Source organism: Leucopleurus acutus (genome assembly GCF_964270905.1).
Source record: "Leucopleurus acutus genome assembly, chromosome: 7".
Taxonomy (NCBI): Eukaryota; Metazoa; Chordata; class Mammalia; order Artiodactyla; family Delphinidae; genus Leucopleurus; species Leucopleurus acutus.
In genome coordinates this window covers 1,337,632-1,354,624 of record NC_139150.1, presented here as the reverse complement: position 1 = coordinate 1,354,624, position 16,993 = coordinate 1,337,632, and the positions used below count along the sequence as shown (strand labels likewise).

Below are 16,993 nucleotides of genomic sequence, written 5' to 3'. Positions count from 1 at the left end.
GTGAGTGCGCCTTCCCGGGGGCGGTGGCCGAGTCCTGGAAGGCGAGTGAGGATGCCGGGAGAGGTAGGAGCAGGCGCCCCTCCCGTGAGCCAGGTGGGGTGGCGGCGGTGGGGAGGGGGGCGCGGGTTGGTGCTCAAAGCGGGACCTGCAGCGAGGGGCCCACAGAGTTGCCGGTCCTTCCCGTGCTCACTCAGCGCCCCCGTAATAGTCCGGGACCCGAGCCCACGGGGTCCAGATGCACAGGCAGAGATGCATGTTCAACGAAGTCATCGTGAATTGTTCTCTGAAGTTTTTTTTTTTACTGTTGAACACTTCAAAGGCACAGAGAACAGTGTAACAGAAGCCTGCGTGTCCACCCCCCTCCTTGCTGCACCCAGACCCCCTGTGCCCACCCCAGCCCTCCAGCCCGGTGATCTGGTCCCTGTAAAATAAATGCTGTGCCCTCTGCCCAGGCCTGTGGCCCAGGCACCGCCCCCCCAGCAGCCCCAGCGCTGTTGCGAGCGCACCCAGAAGAGAGGCTCACTCTAACGCTCTCCTACTAGACCACCCTGTCTGAAGTCTGCTCTGAAAACTGATTCCGGAACCCACTTTTCACCAACGGGCAGGAGCACAAGGTAGTGGGTGGGAGTGAGATGAAGGGCGGGGTCAGTGGGGACTGCTGGGAGGCTCTTACCTGTAGCTGAGATCACAGGGCCTAGCAGTTCAAACGTCTTGTAAGTCCAACCAGGGGACCTCAAATGCTCCCATGCTAGACTCCAACCTGTCCCACCCAAGACACGCAGCTGTGCCGCGCGTGTCCGCAGCGCGCTGTCCCTGCAGCCGAGCCTAGCAGCCGGTGTGGGTCCACCCTAACCCCCTGGGCTTTTTCATTTATCAGCACAAACCACCCATTAGGCCACGGTCAGCAGCGTGATTCTCAAGCATAAAGAACGGGCTGAATTAGGGAAAAAAAGGACACTGCATATGAATTTTAGAATTTATTAAATAAGAAAACTGTCAATTTGAACAGGATGCAAAAAGGACGTTTAGTTAAAAAAATAACATCCGTAGGAAAACAGCCAAAAAGGCATCTAGTGCATGTTACGCCTCCCCTCCAACAGGAAGGGATTGGAAAGGCACCCGGGGAGACATCGCCCTGACCTGGGAAGGCTCTGCCTCGGCTCCAAGTCCCTGAATCCTATATGTCATCCTACAAGATGCCGCTTGGAATGCGTAGCAAAACCCTCCAGCCAAAACCAGTTTTCCAGTGCACTTAGGTGGTGCCCCACCGTGGAATGCCCGTGCTGACCTTGATCCCTGCGGGAAGATAATGGCAACCACCTCGTGGGGCATCCACGCTCAGGTCACCAACCACAGGAGCCCCCACCCCCACCCCGAAGCTGAAGGAGTGGGCTGTGAGCCAGAGGGGGTGCAGAGCACCGCCAGTAAGGCACAGGTCCCTGTTTGAGGCGAGCGCTTACGTTGTGACTCATTTAGTGTTTTTCTCTACTTACGAAAGCAAAGACGATCAACTGAACTTATCTTACAGTTCATATTCTAGAATGACAATGGAAAACACTCATCACAGAATTGCTGTTTTTGTTTAGTAACTCTAAAAAAAAGCACCGGCTTTTATAGAAATGTCTTCCAGCAGATGATCAGCGCCCGTAGCTCACCAAGGAGGGCTACACGGAGCACAGGTGCGGCTCTCGCATCCAGGGGCTGCTCCTCCCTGTGTGTGGCTCATGATACTGTTCCAGGCCGTGAAATTAGTATCTTGTGATAGGTATCTTTACTGTGTGTGAAGACTGCACATTCAGAGACATGGTGGCATGTTGGAATCCATCAGGTAATGGTTTCAGGATGTAAACAGAGCTGTGAGCTGGAAGCACCTCCGTGGGTCTCAAGACTCCTCCCCCTGATCTTTAATTTCAGAAATTCTGTCTATAGATTTAAGGATTTCAGCAACAAGATTCAACGTTTCAGCTCCAGAAACCAGCTGCCTGAAATAAAAGCACAGATGTTACAGATGATTTCTACAACTGCTCCAGGGCAATAACAGAAGCTTTGGGACCTCCCTGGCAGTCCAGTGGTTTGGGCTCCCCGCCTCTACTGCAGGGGGCACAGGTTGGTTCCCTGGTTGGGGAACTAAGATCCCGCAAGCCACACAACGCAGCCCCCCGCCCCCACCCCCCAAAAAACCCAGAAGCGTTAAAGCAGAGAAGTTCCAGAGTGAAAAGTGCAGAGTTTTTAAATCTTAGATTCAGTCTCAAGAGACTCTTTGTACTGGACTTAAACGAGACGGGCTTCTCTACCCACAGCTGTGTCTGGACACCCGATGGGCTTCCCTACCAGCGGCTCTGACCGGACACCGCTGCTGCTGAGCTCAGCCCCGCGGGAGAGAGATCACGACGACGGCAACCGACCCCTCCCAGGAGCCTCACTGTGCCCTGCACATCTTGGGCCTTCTTCAAGTGTATGTGTTTTTATAAGAGGGAAAGTATTATTCTTTTTCACTCAAAACCTTGGTGTCTTGTAGGTGATTCAGGTCTGGCTGACGTTAACCCTCAAGCCTCCCAGGTGAGAACGGTTATCCCCCCGGGGACCGTGGAGGGCCTGCTCGCCAAGGATGTGTCGTATGACTGCGGAGTGAACAGGATCACTGAGCCCCACCCCCCAAGGCTGCAGCTGGAAACATCGGCTAAGCACCCCTCCAGGCCCTGCACTCACTTGACGGAGGCGCGCGCGTTGTTCATGACGACGTGGAGGTTCTGCAGGGCCACGTCGGTGTTCTGCTTCACCACTGCCAGGCTGGCACCCTGGCCTGACCGCAGGGCTTCGTTCTCGTGCTTGAAGTTAGAGACCTGCGCCTGGGCCCGGGGTGGGGGGGAGGGGACGGGCGTGGCAGCGTTAGAGCTTTTTCCTGGCTAAACAGGAGAGCAGCTAAAAGGCCATCTGACTGAAACCAGACAAGGCACCCTAGGTAGAGGCGACAAGGGGATGATGCCCTTTCCTAACTGGGGGGTAGCAGGCCTCCTAAAGGACACGGGCCTAATGCCGTCCCTGGTACCTCGCCTGTCGCCTGGTGTGCACGTGCCACCCCCTGCTCTATAGTGATGCCCTCGACACTCCTGTTGGGCACAACCAGGAGGCCCGGCACGAAAGCTCACTCTGTCCTGATCTGGGTGCTTCATCTGCGGGGGAGCGGGAGGGCGAGGGGAGGAAACCCCAGCAGAGACTCTTTGGTGCCCTTTTTGGAATTCACGAATATGTGAACCGTTTAAGCCCCTCTCTCTAGTTACCTGGAGCAAGCTGATTTCCTGTTTCAGTTTTAGGACGTGATTTTCGGCCTTTACTGCCCGTTTCTGTTATTCCCCCCACAAAAAGAGAAAAAAAATAAGAAGCATCACTGATACGGTAAAATGGACACAGGGCGCATCCCCTCCCTCCCCGTCCCCCTCCCTCACCTGGCGGCCCCAGCTGGGCAGCCCACTGTGAGGGGCCCTGCTCACTGCCGGCCTGCCTGGGCCCACCCAGACCCATGTGCCCCCGGGGCAGGACTCAGTGCCCTGTAGGCAGTGACACAGCAGACACCTGACCGTGTCCAGCCAGGCTGGCCCCGCCCACCCCCCACTGCGAGCCAGGCGCCTGTCTGCTCACGGTCATGCGCTCCAGATTCTGCTCCACCTGCTGCACCACCGACTCCAGGTCATGGTAGTCACTCTCCTCCTTGATCATTTTCGCTTCTAACTTCCGCTCGAGTGTCCTCACCCTTGTTAAGGAAAAAGCCCAGGTGACTAGTAACTCCCTTGACTAATTCTAAGAATGTCAGACTATAAGCAGTTTTAATTGGATTTGATCAAATAAAAACCACAAGGTTTCAGAATGCACCTTGGGAGGAACAGCTGTGAGGCGACCACCTCAGAGCTGGATGCCAGTCGGCTGGCGGTCAGGGGCGCCCTGGGGCCGTCTGACAGCTCTGCTGCTCCATTGTCAAGTGGGGTTGATTTTGCTCTGTTTCAAACACACTTTTACGCAAAACATAAGAAACGTATCTGATGCTGAGGATTTAATGCAATAAAACCCACCCTCACACAACTACTGAAGCCCGCACACCTAGAGCCCGTGCTCGGCAACAAGAGCCGCCACCGCAACGAGAAGCCCGCGCACCGCAAGCAGCCCCCGCTCGCCGCAATAGAGAAAGCCCGCGCGCAGCAACGAGGACCCAACGCGGCCAAAAATAAATAAGTTAAATAAACAAACTAATTTTAAAAAACAAAACAAAAAAACAAACAATAAAAACCCAGGCACAGTCCAATTCTGATACTTCATTATCGTTTTCGCATTGGTTTCTTTGAGGGTCAGAAGATAATTTGAATTGCAAGCCTAACTCAAAACTTACGTACATTTCTGTTTGAGTTTCAGAGAAGCTCTGAACCTCGGTCAGCTTTCTTCTTAGCTTAGAATTTTCATCTTTCAGCTGCAGAAAAAGAAAATCCTCATTAGAAGCTCGGTGTCTCACTGCAAAGGGATGTGTACTTCTGCTACTTGGCTCTGCAACTTCTTGATAAACAAAAACACTGCAAGAGCCACTCTACGGTCCACATACAGAGAAAAACCAAGAACAAGGTTTTCTGCTTTTTAAAGGCCTACTACAGTCACAGACTCCAATCTTACTGAGATCTTATAACTCTTAGGTGACTATAATTTTTCAAATGCCCTCAGGACACTGGGCAAGCTGTCCCCGAGCCACCAGCTGGGGTGGACCCTTTTCTGAGGGCAGCGCGTTGAGGATCTCCCCTCTGCTCCAGTTCACGCCCCCTCACAGCCCTCCGCAGGACTTTGGCAGTTACGCTCACGCCGGTCAGACAGACCACAGGCTGTCTTGTCCTTAGAGCCCACCCCCAGCCATCAGGGACACCGGGGGCTCCAGGTTTCCTCCAAGAATGCTGCTTAGACACGAGCCGTGATCAGGGTGCCGACGCACGGCCCCCTCACTTACTGCTTCGTAACTTATCTGCAGCGTCCGAAGGTGCCTGTCCCCCAGAGACTCTCCGTGGACTGTGAAGTCGGTGCTGGGGCTCCCGGCTGGGGAGACGCGGGAGTCGGAGTCGCTCAGCATGCACGGAGGCAGAGACTCAGGCCCCACCAGCTCCGACGGGTTGGAGAAAAAGGAGACATAGGTGCTGCAGGGCGACGTGCTGGCGGCAACCCTGGAGGAGTGGGTCTGCTCCACGGCAGACGGCAGGTAGGCCCCGTCCCACCCTTCGTCCTCGTCCTCGTCCTCGTCCAGGAGGTCGCCAGCCCCCGTCGGGTCTTCGAAAAACGGCTGCTGATGCTCCAGGCCATACCCCATGGCCTGGGAGGTGGGGGAGCTGCGGCCGAGTCCCAGCGAGTGCCTCGTGGCTTCCTGAAGAAGACAGGGAGGCGACGCTCAGGCTCCGGAGCCGTCGCAGGCCCTTCTTCCTAGACGTCTGAGGTTGGAACAAGAAGAAGGGCCCATCTTGGCTGCCGAGAATGTGGGGGGCAGGAAGGACCCAAACGGCTCTGAGTGCCACACGACTTCTCCACCGGGAGCAGCAGCTGCCCCGCTTTGCCCCACAGCCCTCGGCCGGCCTCCTGGGAAGCAACACTGCACGTCAGAAGAGAGACGGCCTCCGGAAGGGTTTTCTGTCTAAGGTCGCTGCAAACAACGCCTTAGGTTTACCTTTGAATAAATTCTGCTGTCAGTATCCTCTTTCGACAGGCCAAGGTTCTTGCTTTTCAGAAACTCTTTAAAGGAGAATGGATTTGCCTCTTCAAGATCTCCAAGTTTCTCACCTGAGATGATAACAGACGTCACAAACGTGAAACGTCTTCTGAAGGTCCTTAAAGGGAACGTCCCTATTCGTTGCTCTTTCCTGAACACGACCCCATCTAAGATGGGGAACACTGCCCTCGTCCTTCCACCAGACCTCAGCGACACTGGGAAACGAGAAAGCTGGCTGATAAAACAGACCAACTCGGGCATTCTAAATTCTCCTTCTCGTCCCAGCTCCTCGGTCCCCGCACCTTGCTGCCCACGGGGTCCACCTGGGGACATCTAAAGCTGCCACGCGCCTCCACTCCCATGCAAAGGGCTTGGGCTGCAGCCTACGCTGGAGGCTGGCAGAGCGGACGTGCAGCCACGTCAGGAACCACTGCTCCACCTCCAGCCTTTTCCCCACTCACTCTCCAGCTCTCCCTTCTCTTTCCCACTCTGCCGGTACCCAACCAGCCACCCTGCGGCCCTTTTGGCCCACCAGTGATCCAAGCCCAGGTGTCAACCCTGTATGAAGTTGGCTCCTGTAACCCTGGCCCCACTGTCTCCTCAGCCCCCTCAGGTGTGACTTCCCACCCCCTGCCATCCCTCATGCCCAGGTTCTCCTGCCCCTGTGCCCACTTTCCCTCCACCCGCGGGTCAAGATCGACTGTGGGGCTCCACCCCCACCTGCTCTTTCGGGTTATATGCTGTCAGACTGCCAGCCCTGCTGCTGGGCACGTGCCTGCCACATAGAGGCATGGACGGAGAGAAAAAGAAAGGGTTACTGAACTACTGTACCTCCAAAGTGTGTGTTCTGGGCTCCTGATGGACCGTGCATAGTGCCTTTCCCCTTTCCATAGCCCAAATCTGCAAAGACATCATCACCCCACCGTGATCACGGGAGGCCTTTATGACCACAGCTTGTTTTGACATGCGGTCTCTACTGCAGTGGCTCTTACGGCCTGGGCAACTTTCAAAGCACAAGTCCCCGGGCTCCTGCCCCTGGAGATGGTCTGACATCCATGGGCCCTGGCACCTGTGACTCTGAAAAAGCTCCCGTAGGTCTGATGCCCCGCGGGGCAGGCGCACGTCCTCCGTCTTATGGTGCCTCCTGAATGCCCTCGTGGCTTGTCATTGGCTCTCAGACCCTGACAGAACCACCTAAACGCTCCCTGAACACCCTGGACCCCAGGCAGGCAGTGTAGCCGCTCGGGGAGAATTAGGATGAACTAAAGATGGCCTCTGCCCAGCTGCAGCGACCAGAGGATGGCTACACCTGGTTTCCCAGCCTGGCCTACTGGATGAAGGTTCCCTCATCCTCCCACCTGAGAGAGCAAGGTGATTTCCTGTGTTGCCACTGGGCCTACCTCTATGCCGGCATTTGCCACGGTGTGCTGGAACTGTCTGGCTGGGGGGGCAGGGGGCTCTCCAAGAGGAGACTGTGAGCTCCAGGGGACGGGACTCCTATCCACTTACGTCTCCTACTCCCCGCGCCCGGCGCACGGTGGGGCTAGCGGTCACCGTTGGGCCGGGGGTGAGTTGCGCTATCGCGCGGGACCTACAGGTAGTGCCGGCACCGGGAGTCCCTGAGGCTCGTCTCTCACCTGTGTCTCCCACGGAAGCTAGCACCGGACTGGGCACATAGCACATAAACGTCGGCCGAATGCCGAAGAAGTGGGACTCCAGGCCCCTGGCTTGGGGGCGCTCACAGTCTAGCTGGGGGAGACAAGACCGGCGCTCATAGAACGCGGGAGCTGTAATAACAACAAGAGCGACTTCACCGCGCGCCCGCCTCACCTGGGCCTCAGCGCGGACGCCGGGCCGCGGACCCCCGCCCGCCCCACGCCCGCTCACCGTCCGGAATGACGAGGCTCCGGGCCCGGGACAGCGGGGCGACGCCGGGGCGACGCGCGTAGCCCGCCATCGCCGCGGGCACCGCGGCGCCAGCCCTCCCTAGCCCGGCAGCGGCGGCTCCATGGCTCCGACTCCGCCCAGGCCGCGGCCCAAGTCGACCGCCCCAGCCGCCCGCCCCTCGGCCGCTGCTCCGAGCTTCCGGCCGCTGCTTCTGCTCCGCGCACCGGAAACGCAAGCCCGAACGCCTCGGGCCGGCGCCGGGGGGGCGGGGGCGGGGGGCCGGAGGCGGAACAGGAAGTGACGACAGAGTCGGTGGGCGGTGACTCAAGATGGCGGGTATGGTGCTGGCGGCGACGCGGCTGTTGCGAGGCTCGGGCTCGTGGGGCCGCTCGCGGCTGAGGTGAGCCGAGGGCCGGCCGGGGATCGGCCGGGGGCTGGGGCGGCCCGCGCCCTTCTGGACGCTCCGCCTTTGGCTCCCCCACGCCGAGGGGCGGCGCCCGGCAAGCGGGCTGGGAGTGCGGGACCCCCGTCCGGTCCCCGAGGCGACGGGGGCACTTACCCCCATGGCGCCCCGGGCTCCGGTCCCGAGCCCCATCCGCCTCTCTCCCGCCCTCTCCTCCCGGGCGGTCGGGGGGTGCTCGTCCGAAGTCACGTGTCATCTCCGCCCCGGCCCCTTCCGGCCGCGTGCCCCCTTGTGAGGCCGAGCCGGCAAGCCTGGGTTCTGTGGTCGCCAGAGCCATGTCCTTGACTGCTGTGCTCTGTCCCCTCTCGTCTGGATGTCTGGCCTTTTCCCGCCCTGGCGCTTTCATTCAGGCGACAGATGGGTGTTGATCCCTCGCTGTGAGATCCTGGGTGCGATGGGGGCAGAAACCAGGCACTGGGTCCAGGCAGTCTCATGCCCAAAGTGTCAGCTTTAAAGGGAGTAAGAAACAGGAGAGACTAACTTCAGGTGGAACGAGGAGGAGCAGCTTACGAGGAGGTGACATCTGCGACAAGGGACGGGGACTGAGAGAAGGGTCAGCCCTGTGAACAGTGCCGGGGAAGGCGGGTCAGGCCGGGAACCGTGAGAACAGCAGCGAGGGGATGATGGGCCAGTGTGTCCAGGGGACGGACCAACCGGCCAGTGGGACCCGGGCCTGGGGCGGGGGGGGCTAGCAGATGAGTTTGGAGGGGGAGTTAGAGGCCTTCGGGACCCCGTGAAGAGATGTGGCTTCTGCTTGGGCGCCAGGGGGCTGTTGAAGGGCAGGGCTTGGCCAAGTGCTCAGCGTGTAGAAACAGACTTAACCCACTTAACCGTCTTTTCATGGAGGCGGCATTTGAGGCCTAAAGGCCTGAACCAACTTGCCGCATGTCCCTGGGAACACCTCAGTGGTGTTCTCGGTCACTCCTCTGTGTTGTCTCTGGAGAGTCCTCTAGATAAGGAGATGCTGATTTTTTAAATGCACACAGAACACAAGTAACTGCACCTAGGTGGGCACCACAGGTCCCACCATCTCAGTTGTATTATACCTGGGCCGATTTCTGTGTTTCAGGTTTGGAGCCCCTGCGTACAGGCAGTTCAGTAGTGGCGGTGCCTATCCCAGCGTCCCCCTCTCTTCCCCCTTGCCCGGAGTACCCAAGCCTGTTTTTGCCACAGTTGATGGACAAGAAAAGTTTGAAACCAGAGTCACCACACTGGAGAATGGGCTTCGTGTGGCGTCCCAAAATAAGTTTGGACAGTTTTGTACAGTAGGAAGTAAGTGCTGTCGGTAGCGTCGCGGGCGGCCCCGTTTGTTGTAACATGCACACACTTCAGTTGACTGTTAGTTGTACTTAGGGCATCGTCATGAATTGTGTCGTGAGTGAAAAAGCATGGTGTAGAATCTGAAGATTTAGCAAGCAGAGTATGAACGGTGGCTCTCCTGGTGGTGGGTTTTGTTTCATTCTTTCTGCCTTTCTGTCGTCCTAAAAGTTTTCTACCACAGATATAAAGTACGTAATTTTATAAATACTGACGTACGTATGTAGCTGTGAAAACCTTCGGAATCGAGGTAACGTACGTACTTGTCGTCCTCATGTGTTTAAATCTGGCTGTTTCAGTCATATTTACTATGTTAAAAGGTTTGTCTTGATTAAATTTTCTCTTTTGAATATCTGACTTAACGTGTCAACTTTATTTTTATTGCCAGTTCTTATTAACTCTGGATCAAGATATGAAGCAAAATATCTCAGTGGAATTGCTCACTTTTTGGAAAAATTGGCATTTTCGGTCAGTGTCCAACTTGTGATTTTTGAGGCTATACTTGGGAAGAATCTGTCAAGGTTTGCTTTTCTAAAGTGGATATTTTAATAAATGCTTAAGTTGCCAAGTCAATACTAATTAAGGTTTCTAAGTTAAGTGTTCTGAAAGCAAAAGTAAATTTTTTTCTTAAAAACTGTATCTTGGAGGTTGTTCTGCGTGTCTTACGTAGGTTCTCTTACTCATTTTTCCTAGTCTACTGATCGATTTGACAGCAAAGATGAAATTTTGCTTACCTTGGAGAAGCACGGGGGTATTTGTGACTGCCAGACATCAAGGTACGCCAGCTTTCACGTACAGATTCATCTTTTATTATGTGGACTGTCCTCATCCTTGGTCAGAGTCCCCCTGAGCCCCTCCCATTGGCGCCAGCCGCCTCCCCTGCCACCCCAGCATACACCTGTCGTGACCTTAGTGCCCCCAATGTTGGTCTTGTTGGTTTTTCCAGAGACACCACCATGTATGCTGTGTCTGCTGATTCCAAAGGCCTGGACACGGTAGTTGGCTTGCTGGCAGACGTGGTCCTGCACCCCAGGCTAACAGGTGTGCGTTCGGCCTGCTTGAGGGGTCCTGGGGTGGGGGCAGTGCTGGGAGGTGTGTTGACTCACTGCCCCGGGGAGGGGCGCTGTGTCATGGAGCCTTGGGCCCGCCCACCAGTGACAGTCAGCAGGGGGTCACTGGAAACAGCGCTCACGATTAGAAACGTCCTTGATACTGAATACTTCGACACTTCCTCTCTGTGCTCTTTGACGTTTGTAGCGAAATGATTCTTGCATTTCAGAAAAGCATCTCAGACGGTGTTTAAACACCCTGACCGACGTGCTACCAGAAGTTCCTGTGTCTCTGCCCCATTCCCGTCCTCAGCCTTGCGAACGGCAGGGCTTCAGGCTCCCTCTAGGAGCTGACACCGGCCAGGCTAGCTGCGCTGTTTCACAGCAGCCTGGCCTTGGGGTTCCCAGGTTCCAGTTACCTGATGAAACACACCCCCGCCATTGGTCTGTGCCTCTGTGTCTGGACCTCAGTGCCTCGTACGGGGAGGAAGCCATGGCTCGGAGCGGGGCCAGGTGGCTGCTTCCGGGCAGAGGGGAGGAGGCCCAGTTCATACAGTTCGTCCCGGCCTGCAGGGCACTCTCCCCGTCGCTCGTACAAGTGCCCCCCAGCTCTGCCGCGGAGGAAGGCAGAGGAGGCTCTGCCCGTGCCTGCCGATGAACGACACTGGGCCCCGCTCGGCGACCCAGGCTCGGGGCGGCCTCCGGCTGAGCCTCGTCTCTGGTTCTCTGCAGATGAAGAAATCGAGCTGACGCGTATGGCTGTCCGGTTTGAGCTGGAGGACCTCGGCATGCGGCCCGACCCGGAGCCCCTTCTCACCGAGATGATTCACGAGGTGTGATGGACACGCGGGCCACCTCCACGGCCTCGCTCCCTGACCCCGGGCTCGGTGGGGGTCGTTCACCTGCCTGATGCCACCTTGCAGGACATTTTTAATTTCTGAATTTGTTAGCTATGCAAGTTTTAAACTTTTTAATCCTTACGGTAACGAGGTTTGTAGAGTGAGCCTTTTATTTGACGTTTCTTACGAGTTTTTGTTCCGGAGAGGCAGGTTTACTCTTTCTGTAAACACACAGAGCTGTTCCTGCCAAACGGGAGCTGAAACGAGCAGCTGGTGGGCTTTTCCCACCTGGCCGCGGGGCGCTGCCATCCCGGCCTGCCTGGGGAGGCCCGGGCTTTTCCCATCAGGCCGCGGGGCGCTGCCGTCCCGGCCTGCCTGGGGAGGCCCGGGCTTTTCCCAGCAGGCCGCGGGGCGCCGCCGTCCCGGCCTGTCTGGGGAGGCCCGGGCTTTTCCCACCTGGCCGCAGGGCGCTGCCGTCCCGGCCTGCCTGGGGAGGCCTGGGCTTTTCCCATCTGACCGGGAGTTGCTGCAGCCCCGGCCTGCCTGGGGAGGCCTGGCTGTGTTCTCCTTGTCACTCGTGCGTCTCTTGCTTCCTTTATCAAGGCCGCCTACAGGGAGAACACAGTTGGCCTCCACCGTTTCTGCCCTACGGAGAACATAGCAAAGATCGATCGATCGGTGCTTCACTCCTACCTGAGAAACTACTACACCCCGGACCGCATGGTGCTGGCCGGGGTGGGGGTGGGGCACGAGCAGCTGGTGGAATGCGCCCGGAAGTACCTGCTGGGCACCCGCCCTGCCTGGGGCAGTGGGGCGGCCGTGCACGTGGACGGATCGGTGGCACAGTACACGGGGGGCATCGTCAAGGTGAGCCATGATCTGGGGTTGTGTATGCTTTCTTTGACTTCTTTTTTCAGTGTGATCGACCTTGTGTTTATCCTGAAGGTGTTAGGGTCACCTTAACCAGGCTTCACCTTAACCCGTGTTCCTGTTAGAGCCGAGTTCCACCTGGACTGGAGGCTCGGCTGGCTCGCGCCTCTCGAGGGGTTTCCTGATATTGGTGTACGGTTTCTGTAGACCCGTTTATACCACCTGACCTGAGAAGCGTGCGAGGCCTGGTGGTCTTTCACTGAGTTCACGCGTCTTTCACTGAGCGCATTCTTCTTGGTTCCAGCTGGAAAGGGACATGTCCAGTGTCAGCCTGGGCCCCACCCCGTTCCCTGAGCTCACGCACATCATGATTGGCCTGGAGAGCTGTTCCTTCTTGGTGAGTCCTGGGCGGTCAGGCAGGGCGTCCCGGAGCAGGCCTCACAGCTGCGCGGGCTCAGCCCAGGCTGAGCTCTGCCATCCGTCTGCCGCAGGAGGGGGACTTCCTCCCTTTCGCGGTGCTGAACATGATGATGGGCGGCGGCGGCTCCTTCTCGGCCGGCGGGCCCGGCAAGGGCATGTTCACCAGGCTCTACCTCAACGTGCTCAACAGGTGGGTTGGGTGCCCTCGCCCGCTGCGTCGGGGCCGCCGGTCCAGCCGAGCATGCTCTGGGGCCTTGACACCTTCTTGGCGTCCCTCTCCCCACGTCCCTCACAGGCACCACTGGATGTACAACGCGACCTCCTACCACCACAGCTACGAGGACACGGGCCTCCTGTGCATTCACGCCAGCGCCGACCCCAGACAGGTGAGGGCCGGGCCTCCTTCACTGTGGGAACCGGGGGACGAAGGCTGCTGGGCTGAGATCATGCTCTCCCGCTCTATGTTCTCTTACAGGTTAGAGAAATGGTGGAAATCATCACGAGAGAGTTTGTTTTAATGGCTGGAACTGTGGATGTGGTAAGTAGGGCTCGGAGCCATTTCCAACATCCTTGTGGTGTTCGATGGGTAGAGAACATGGTGTAGGGTTGGCCGGCAGAGGGCCCCGCTCTGTGCCCACACCACCAGCATCCCAGCCAGGACAGCACAGCCCCGGGGTGACCCAGACCTGCCCCCGTGGGAGCCCGTCCTCCCTGGTCTTGATGCTGAGAACCCCCCCAGCGCCAGGTCTGCTTTCTCTGACTGAGCCTGTGCCTCCTGTGCCTGCCCTGTGTCCTTCTGTAAAAGGGTACCTTGGAGCAGCGTTGAGCAGAACAAGCGGGCCACGCAGGGCATTTTTCTAGCTCTTTCCTGGCTCTGGTTTATGTTTTGACCTGAGATTTTGTTCCCTCATTTTTTTCATTTACTTTTTATTATACCACGCGTGTTTAGAAGTCTTGCCTTTTTTCCTGGATCAGAACTGGCACCAATAAGCAGATTCTATATACACACTACACGTGGCGGTATGCCCAGACACGTGTGTGCACACGCACGCGCACAGGCACATACACGCACACAGCAGCAGAGAAGCGCAGCGTGTGAGCCTGCTCGGGGTCAGCGGGTGTGGTTCACCTCAGGGCTTCTCTTCTGCACGTTTCATGTGTTCTGCAGTAACCACATACTCTGTTTTTAATCAGAAAAAGAAGCATTATTTTAAAAGTAAAAACGTGTTTAAAAATTTACACGTGGTGGTTCCATTAGCGTCCGGCTAGAAAAAGTGTTTTTCTCTAACGTGAAGGCAACTTGAGATAAAAATTATTTGCCTGAACTTGCAAAAGTGATCAAGACGTGTGTTAAATCAGGAGTTATTTTACTTAAAAGACACACAGACTCTAGGCAGCTGAGATGTTTTCCAGCACCTGTTCTCCAGGCCTGAGAGCTCCCCGGTGGGCGGCCTGCACCTCTCACCAGCGCCCCCGTCTCTGCCCTTGTGCTCCAGGCTGGGCTTCAGGAACGGAACTTACTGGAGCTGCAGTCTTAAACTTGGCCCCAGATACAGAGCTGGTAGTGTGAGCTGGCTCCTGCGGATTTCCCAGGGAGCGCGGTGAACGTAGCTGACAAGACCCTGCTCCGGGATTTGCGGGGAGCCCCAGAGCCGGTGTTGAGTTTGTTTTCCTTGTGATTTCAATGTGTGGCCAGCTTTGGGGTCCTGCAGTTTGGGTGTTTGGTGTTCTTCCCTGCTGCATGGCAAAGTGTAAACCCAAGAACTCCAGGGAAGCACATACTTCTCCCTTATTTCGAATGTGGTAAAGGCCCTATTAGTGTAGTTCCAGCCGTGACCCAGAAAGCACAGAGGCAGAAACATGGTGGGATCTGCTGGTGACTTGGGCCGCGAGCCCAGGCACAGGGGGCCGTGTTCCCTTATTTAGCCCCGGGTAAGCGGAAGACCCTTCGCCAGGACACATCCGTCAGCCCCTCTGCTGGCCGGGCCGTTCGCGATTGGCTGGGAGACGGGCGTGAGCCCAGGGACTGAGCCATGTGACCCCGCAGGTGGAGCTGGAGCGGGCCAAGACGCAGCTCATGTCCATGCTCATGATGAACCTGGAGGCCAGGCCCGTCATCTTCGAGGACGTGGGGAGGCAGGTGCTGGCCACCCGCTCCAGGAAGCTGCCCCACGAGCTGTGCGCGCTCATCCGTGAGTCCCGGGCCCAGGGCGGGGTGGCCCCGCAGGACCGCACCCCAAGCCTTGTCCTCTCCCAGGTCTGCTTCCCGGCCCTGCCAGCGCCGGCTGAGCGCCTTGCCCATGTGACTCCAGCTTTTGGCCCCCTAATGAAAGGGCCTCTCACGACCCCTACAGGTTTCAACGCATATTCAATGGGAAAGTGGGTGGGAAGTGCGTGGCCCGGTGCCGTGCTGTGCGTGGAGAGACACCAGCTGCAGCAGCGCTGCCCCGGGGGCTTGCGGCAGGTGTCCGTGGCCTCCTGTGAGTGGCCTCCAGGAGGCCCAGCTGCACTTGCTTGTGACTGTTTGGGGGACAGGCTAGTCTTAGCTTTGTCAGATTCCCAAAGGGCCCGCACCCCAGAAGGGCTCTGCCTACTGTCTGCGGGGCCGAGTCGCCCCGGGTGAAGCTGACATGGTCGCCGGGCGTCTGCTGGGTTTGGAGTCCTGCTGCGGACAGTGCTTGCCCCGCCCACGTGCAGCCCCTCAGCCCCTAGAGTATGACAGCACCTGGTCGCCCTGAGGCCTCGTCTTCTGTAGAAAATAAGTTCCCAGGGGTGTGGTTCCCTCCTCCAAGGCTGGGCCACGTGTGCAGCCCCTCAGCCCCCCTCGTTCTGACCTTACCCTTCGTCCACGCGGCGCTGAGGCTTTGGTTCCCCGCCTTGCAGACTCGCCATGTGGGTCACTCCTAGCTGAGGGTGGTTCTTTTCTCATCAGTCACGTTAACTCCTGGGGGAGGGCGTGTCCGGATGCAGGTGGAGCTGACACTTGCTCGCGTACGAAGAAGCTCACCGTGCGGTCCACACGTGGCTGCGCTTGGACCCTCTGGGGTCCTCAGCATCCCTCCTCCGCAGGTGGGGAGGCGGTGGCAGGTTGGGGGCCCCTCTGTCTGTTCAGGACCGCAGCCACGGCATGGAGAGGAGTGGGGTCCACGCGGGGTCGGGTGTTCACCTGACACCTCTCTTCCCCGTGCCAGGCGATGTGAAGCCAGAGGACATCAAGAGAGTTGCTTCTGCAATGCTCCGCAGGAAGCCCGCAGTGGCCGCCCTGGGGGACCTGAGCGATCTGCCGGCGTACGAGCACGTCCAGGCGGCACTGGCGAATAAGGACGGGCGCCTGCCCAGGACGTACCGGCTCTTCCGGTAGAGGCGCCGCAGCAGCACCGTCCACACGCGTTTCTTCGGGGTGACTTTAGGGCAGACGTTCACAGACGGTGCAGACTGTGGGACTTTTCCTAAATGTGAATTCCTTCAGAATTGGACGTGCCAATCAGTGGAATAAAGATTGCTCTCCACCACTGCAGCTGGAAACGGGAAGCGCAGGGAGGCTGGGGCAGCCGGCTGGCGTCGAGCCGGGCTAGTCTTCCTGCTTCCCCAGGGGTTTCGGCAGGTGGGGGACTGCGCGGTTCTCCGAGGCCGGTGGTCGTTGGGCGGGCGAGGCCTGACCTCTCCTCTGAGGCCCCCGGGCCCATCAGCCCGCCTGCATCTGGGAGGCCAGGGCCACCCATGCCAGCACCTTGAGGGTCCCGGGGCGATGCGCCGTCCAGCTTGACCAGTGAGGGGTGGCCTCTTGCCCTCAGGAGTAAGGCTCTGATTTCAGAGGTGGGGAGCTTGGGGCGGGGGAGGCGGGCTTGAAAGGCGGGAGGGCTGAGGCCGCACGCGGGGCCCTGCAGGGCTGGGCACCTGCAGTGGCTGCCGTGGGTCCTTCTGACGTTGCCGTGGTTCAGAGGGCGGCTTCCTGGCCGCCAGCGGGCTGCACAGAACCGGGCCACAAAGCTCTGTGGAGAAGAGTCGTCTCCAGGCCGTATTTTCTGAAACGCTAAGTGCAGCCCCTGCTGTGCAGCTGGGAGAGGGAGGGGCGATCTGAGGCCATCAAATAAACGTTTCGGCGCCACTTCTGTCCCATCCGTTCATGTTGCTGGGGCCTCTTGTCCCTTTATTTCCATCCCTTTACTGCACACCTACCCTGGCCCAGGTGGGAGGTGTCTGGGCCCCTGCTGTCCTTCGCCTGCTCTGCTCCAGTCCGCTGGGTGGGAGCCCCAGGCTCATGGCAAGCGGGCCAAAGGCGTGAATTCCAGTTGTTAGGAACGTCCTGTGGTGACCGGGCTGGCTGGGAGGGAGCGCGGGAGCGCGAGGCGTCCCGGGAGCTGCTCCCAGCCGGGCCCAGGTACCTCTTGCGGGAGCTGGCGCTCACCCGGGCTTTCTA

General features: G+C 58.2%; 2 protein-coding genes across 5 annotated transcripts; one reads left to right on the top strand and one right to left on the bottom strand.

Moving 5' to 3' along the window:
• Positions 1-1,011: 1,011 nt before the first annotated feature.
• On the bottom strand, positions 1,012-7,811 carry ENTR1 (endosome associated trafficking regulator 1). 4 transcript variants are annotated; one of them, XM_082841999.1, is made up of 10 exons: positions 7,616-7,811; positions 7,366-7,515; positions 6,560-6,628; positions 5,687-5,799; positions 4,982-5,389; positions 4,386-4,459; positions 3,640-3,751; positions 3,282-3,344; positions 2,710-2,849; positions 1,012-1,982 (listed from the first exon to the last, which is right to left on the bottom strand). In XM_082841999.1, the coding sequence occupies exons 1-10, from the start codon at positions 7,683-7,685 to the stop codon at positions 1,883-1,885; spliced, it is 1,299 nt and encodes a 432-aa protein (XP_082698125.1). In that variant the 5' UTR covers positions 7,686-7,811; the 3' UTR covers positions 1,012-1,882. The 4 variants fall into 4 exon arrangements, with proteins under 4 accessions (XP_082698125.1, XP_082698126.1, XP_082698127.1 ...); XM_082842000.1 differs by having other exon boundaries at positions 1,012-1,978; XM_082842001.1 differs by lacking the exon at positions 7,366-7,515.
• Positions 7,812-7,925: 114 nt separating this feature from the next.
• PMPCA (peptidase, mitochondrial processing subunit alpha) lies at positions 7,926-16,341 on the top strand. The gene is made up of 13 exons (XM_082843620.1): positions 7,926-8,015; positions 9,148-9,350; positions 9,784-9,863; positions 10,089-10,171; positions 10,342-10,436; positions 11,177-11,277; positions 11,887-12,150; positions 12,458-12,550; positions 12,645-12,763; positions 12,869-12,959; positions 13,049-13,111; positions 14,621-14,765; positions 15,765-16,341. Exons 1-13 carry the CDS (start codon positions 7,945-7,947, stop codon positions 15,932-15,934), a joined length of 1,578 nt encoding a protein of 525 aa, XP_082699746.1. The 5' UTR covers positions 7,926-7,944; the 3' UTR covers positions 15,935-16,341.
• The last annotated feature ends 652 nt before the right edge of the window (positions 16,342-16,993 follow it).

What these genes read in the sequence shown, in the direction of transcription:
- ENTR1 (XM_082841999.1), bottom strand. Translation starts at nt 7,685, where the DNA reads ATGGCGGGCTACGCGCGTCGCCCCGGCGTCGCCCCGCTGTCCCGGGCC. An exon ending in TCTGAAACTCAAACAGAAAT is followed by an intron (nt 3,752 to 4,385) that starts GTACGTAAGTTT and finishes TTCCTTAACAAG; the next exon opens with GGTGAGGACACTCGAGCGGA. An exon ending in AACGCGCGCGCCTCCGTCAA is followed by an intron (nt 1,983 to 2,709) that starts GTGAGTGCAGGG and finishes CTTTTATTTCAG; the next exon opens with GCAGCTGGTTTCTGGAGCTG.
- PMPCA (XM_082843620.1), top strand. Translation starts at nt 7,945, where the DNA reads ATGGCGGGTATGGTGCTGGCGGCGACGCGGCTGTTGCGAGGCTCGGGC. An exon ending in ACAGTTTTGTACAGTAGGAA is followed by an intron (nt 9,351 to 9,783) that starts GTAAGTGCTGTC and finishes TTTTATTGCCAG; the next exon opens with TTCTTATTAACTCTGGATCA. An exon ending in TCACCGAGATGATTCACGAG is followed by an intron (nt 11,278 to 11,886) that starts GTGTGATGGACA and finishes TCCTTTATCAAG; the next exon opens with GCCGCCTACAGGGAGAACAC.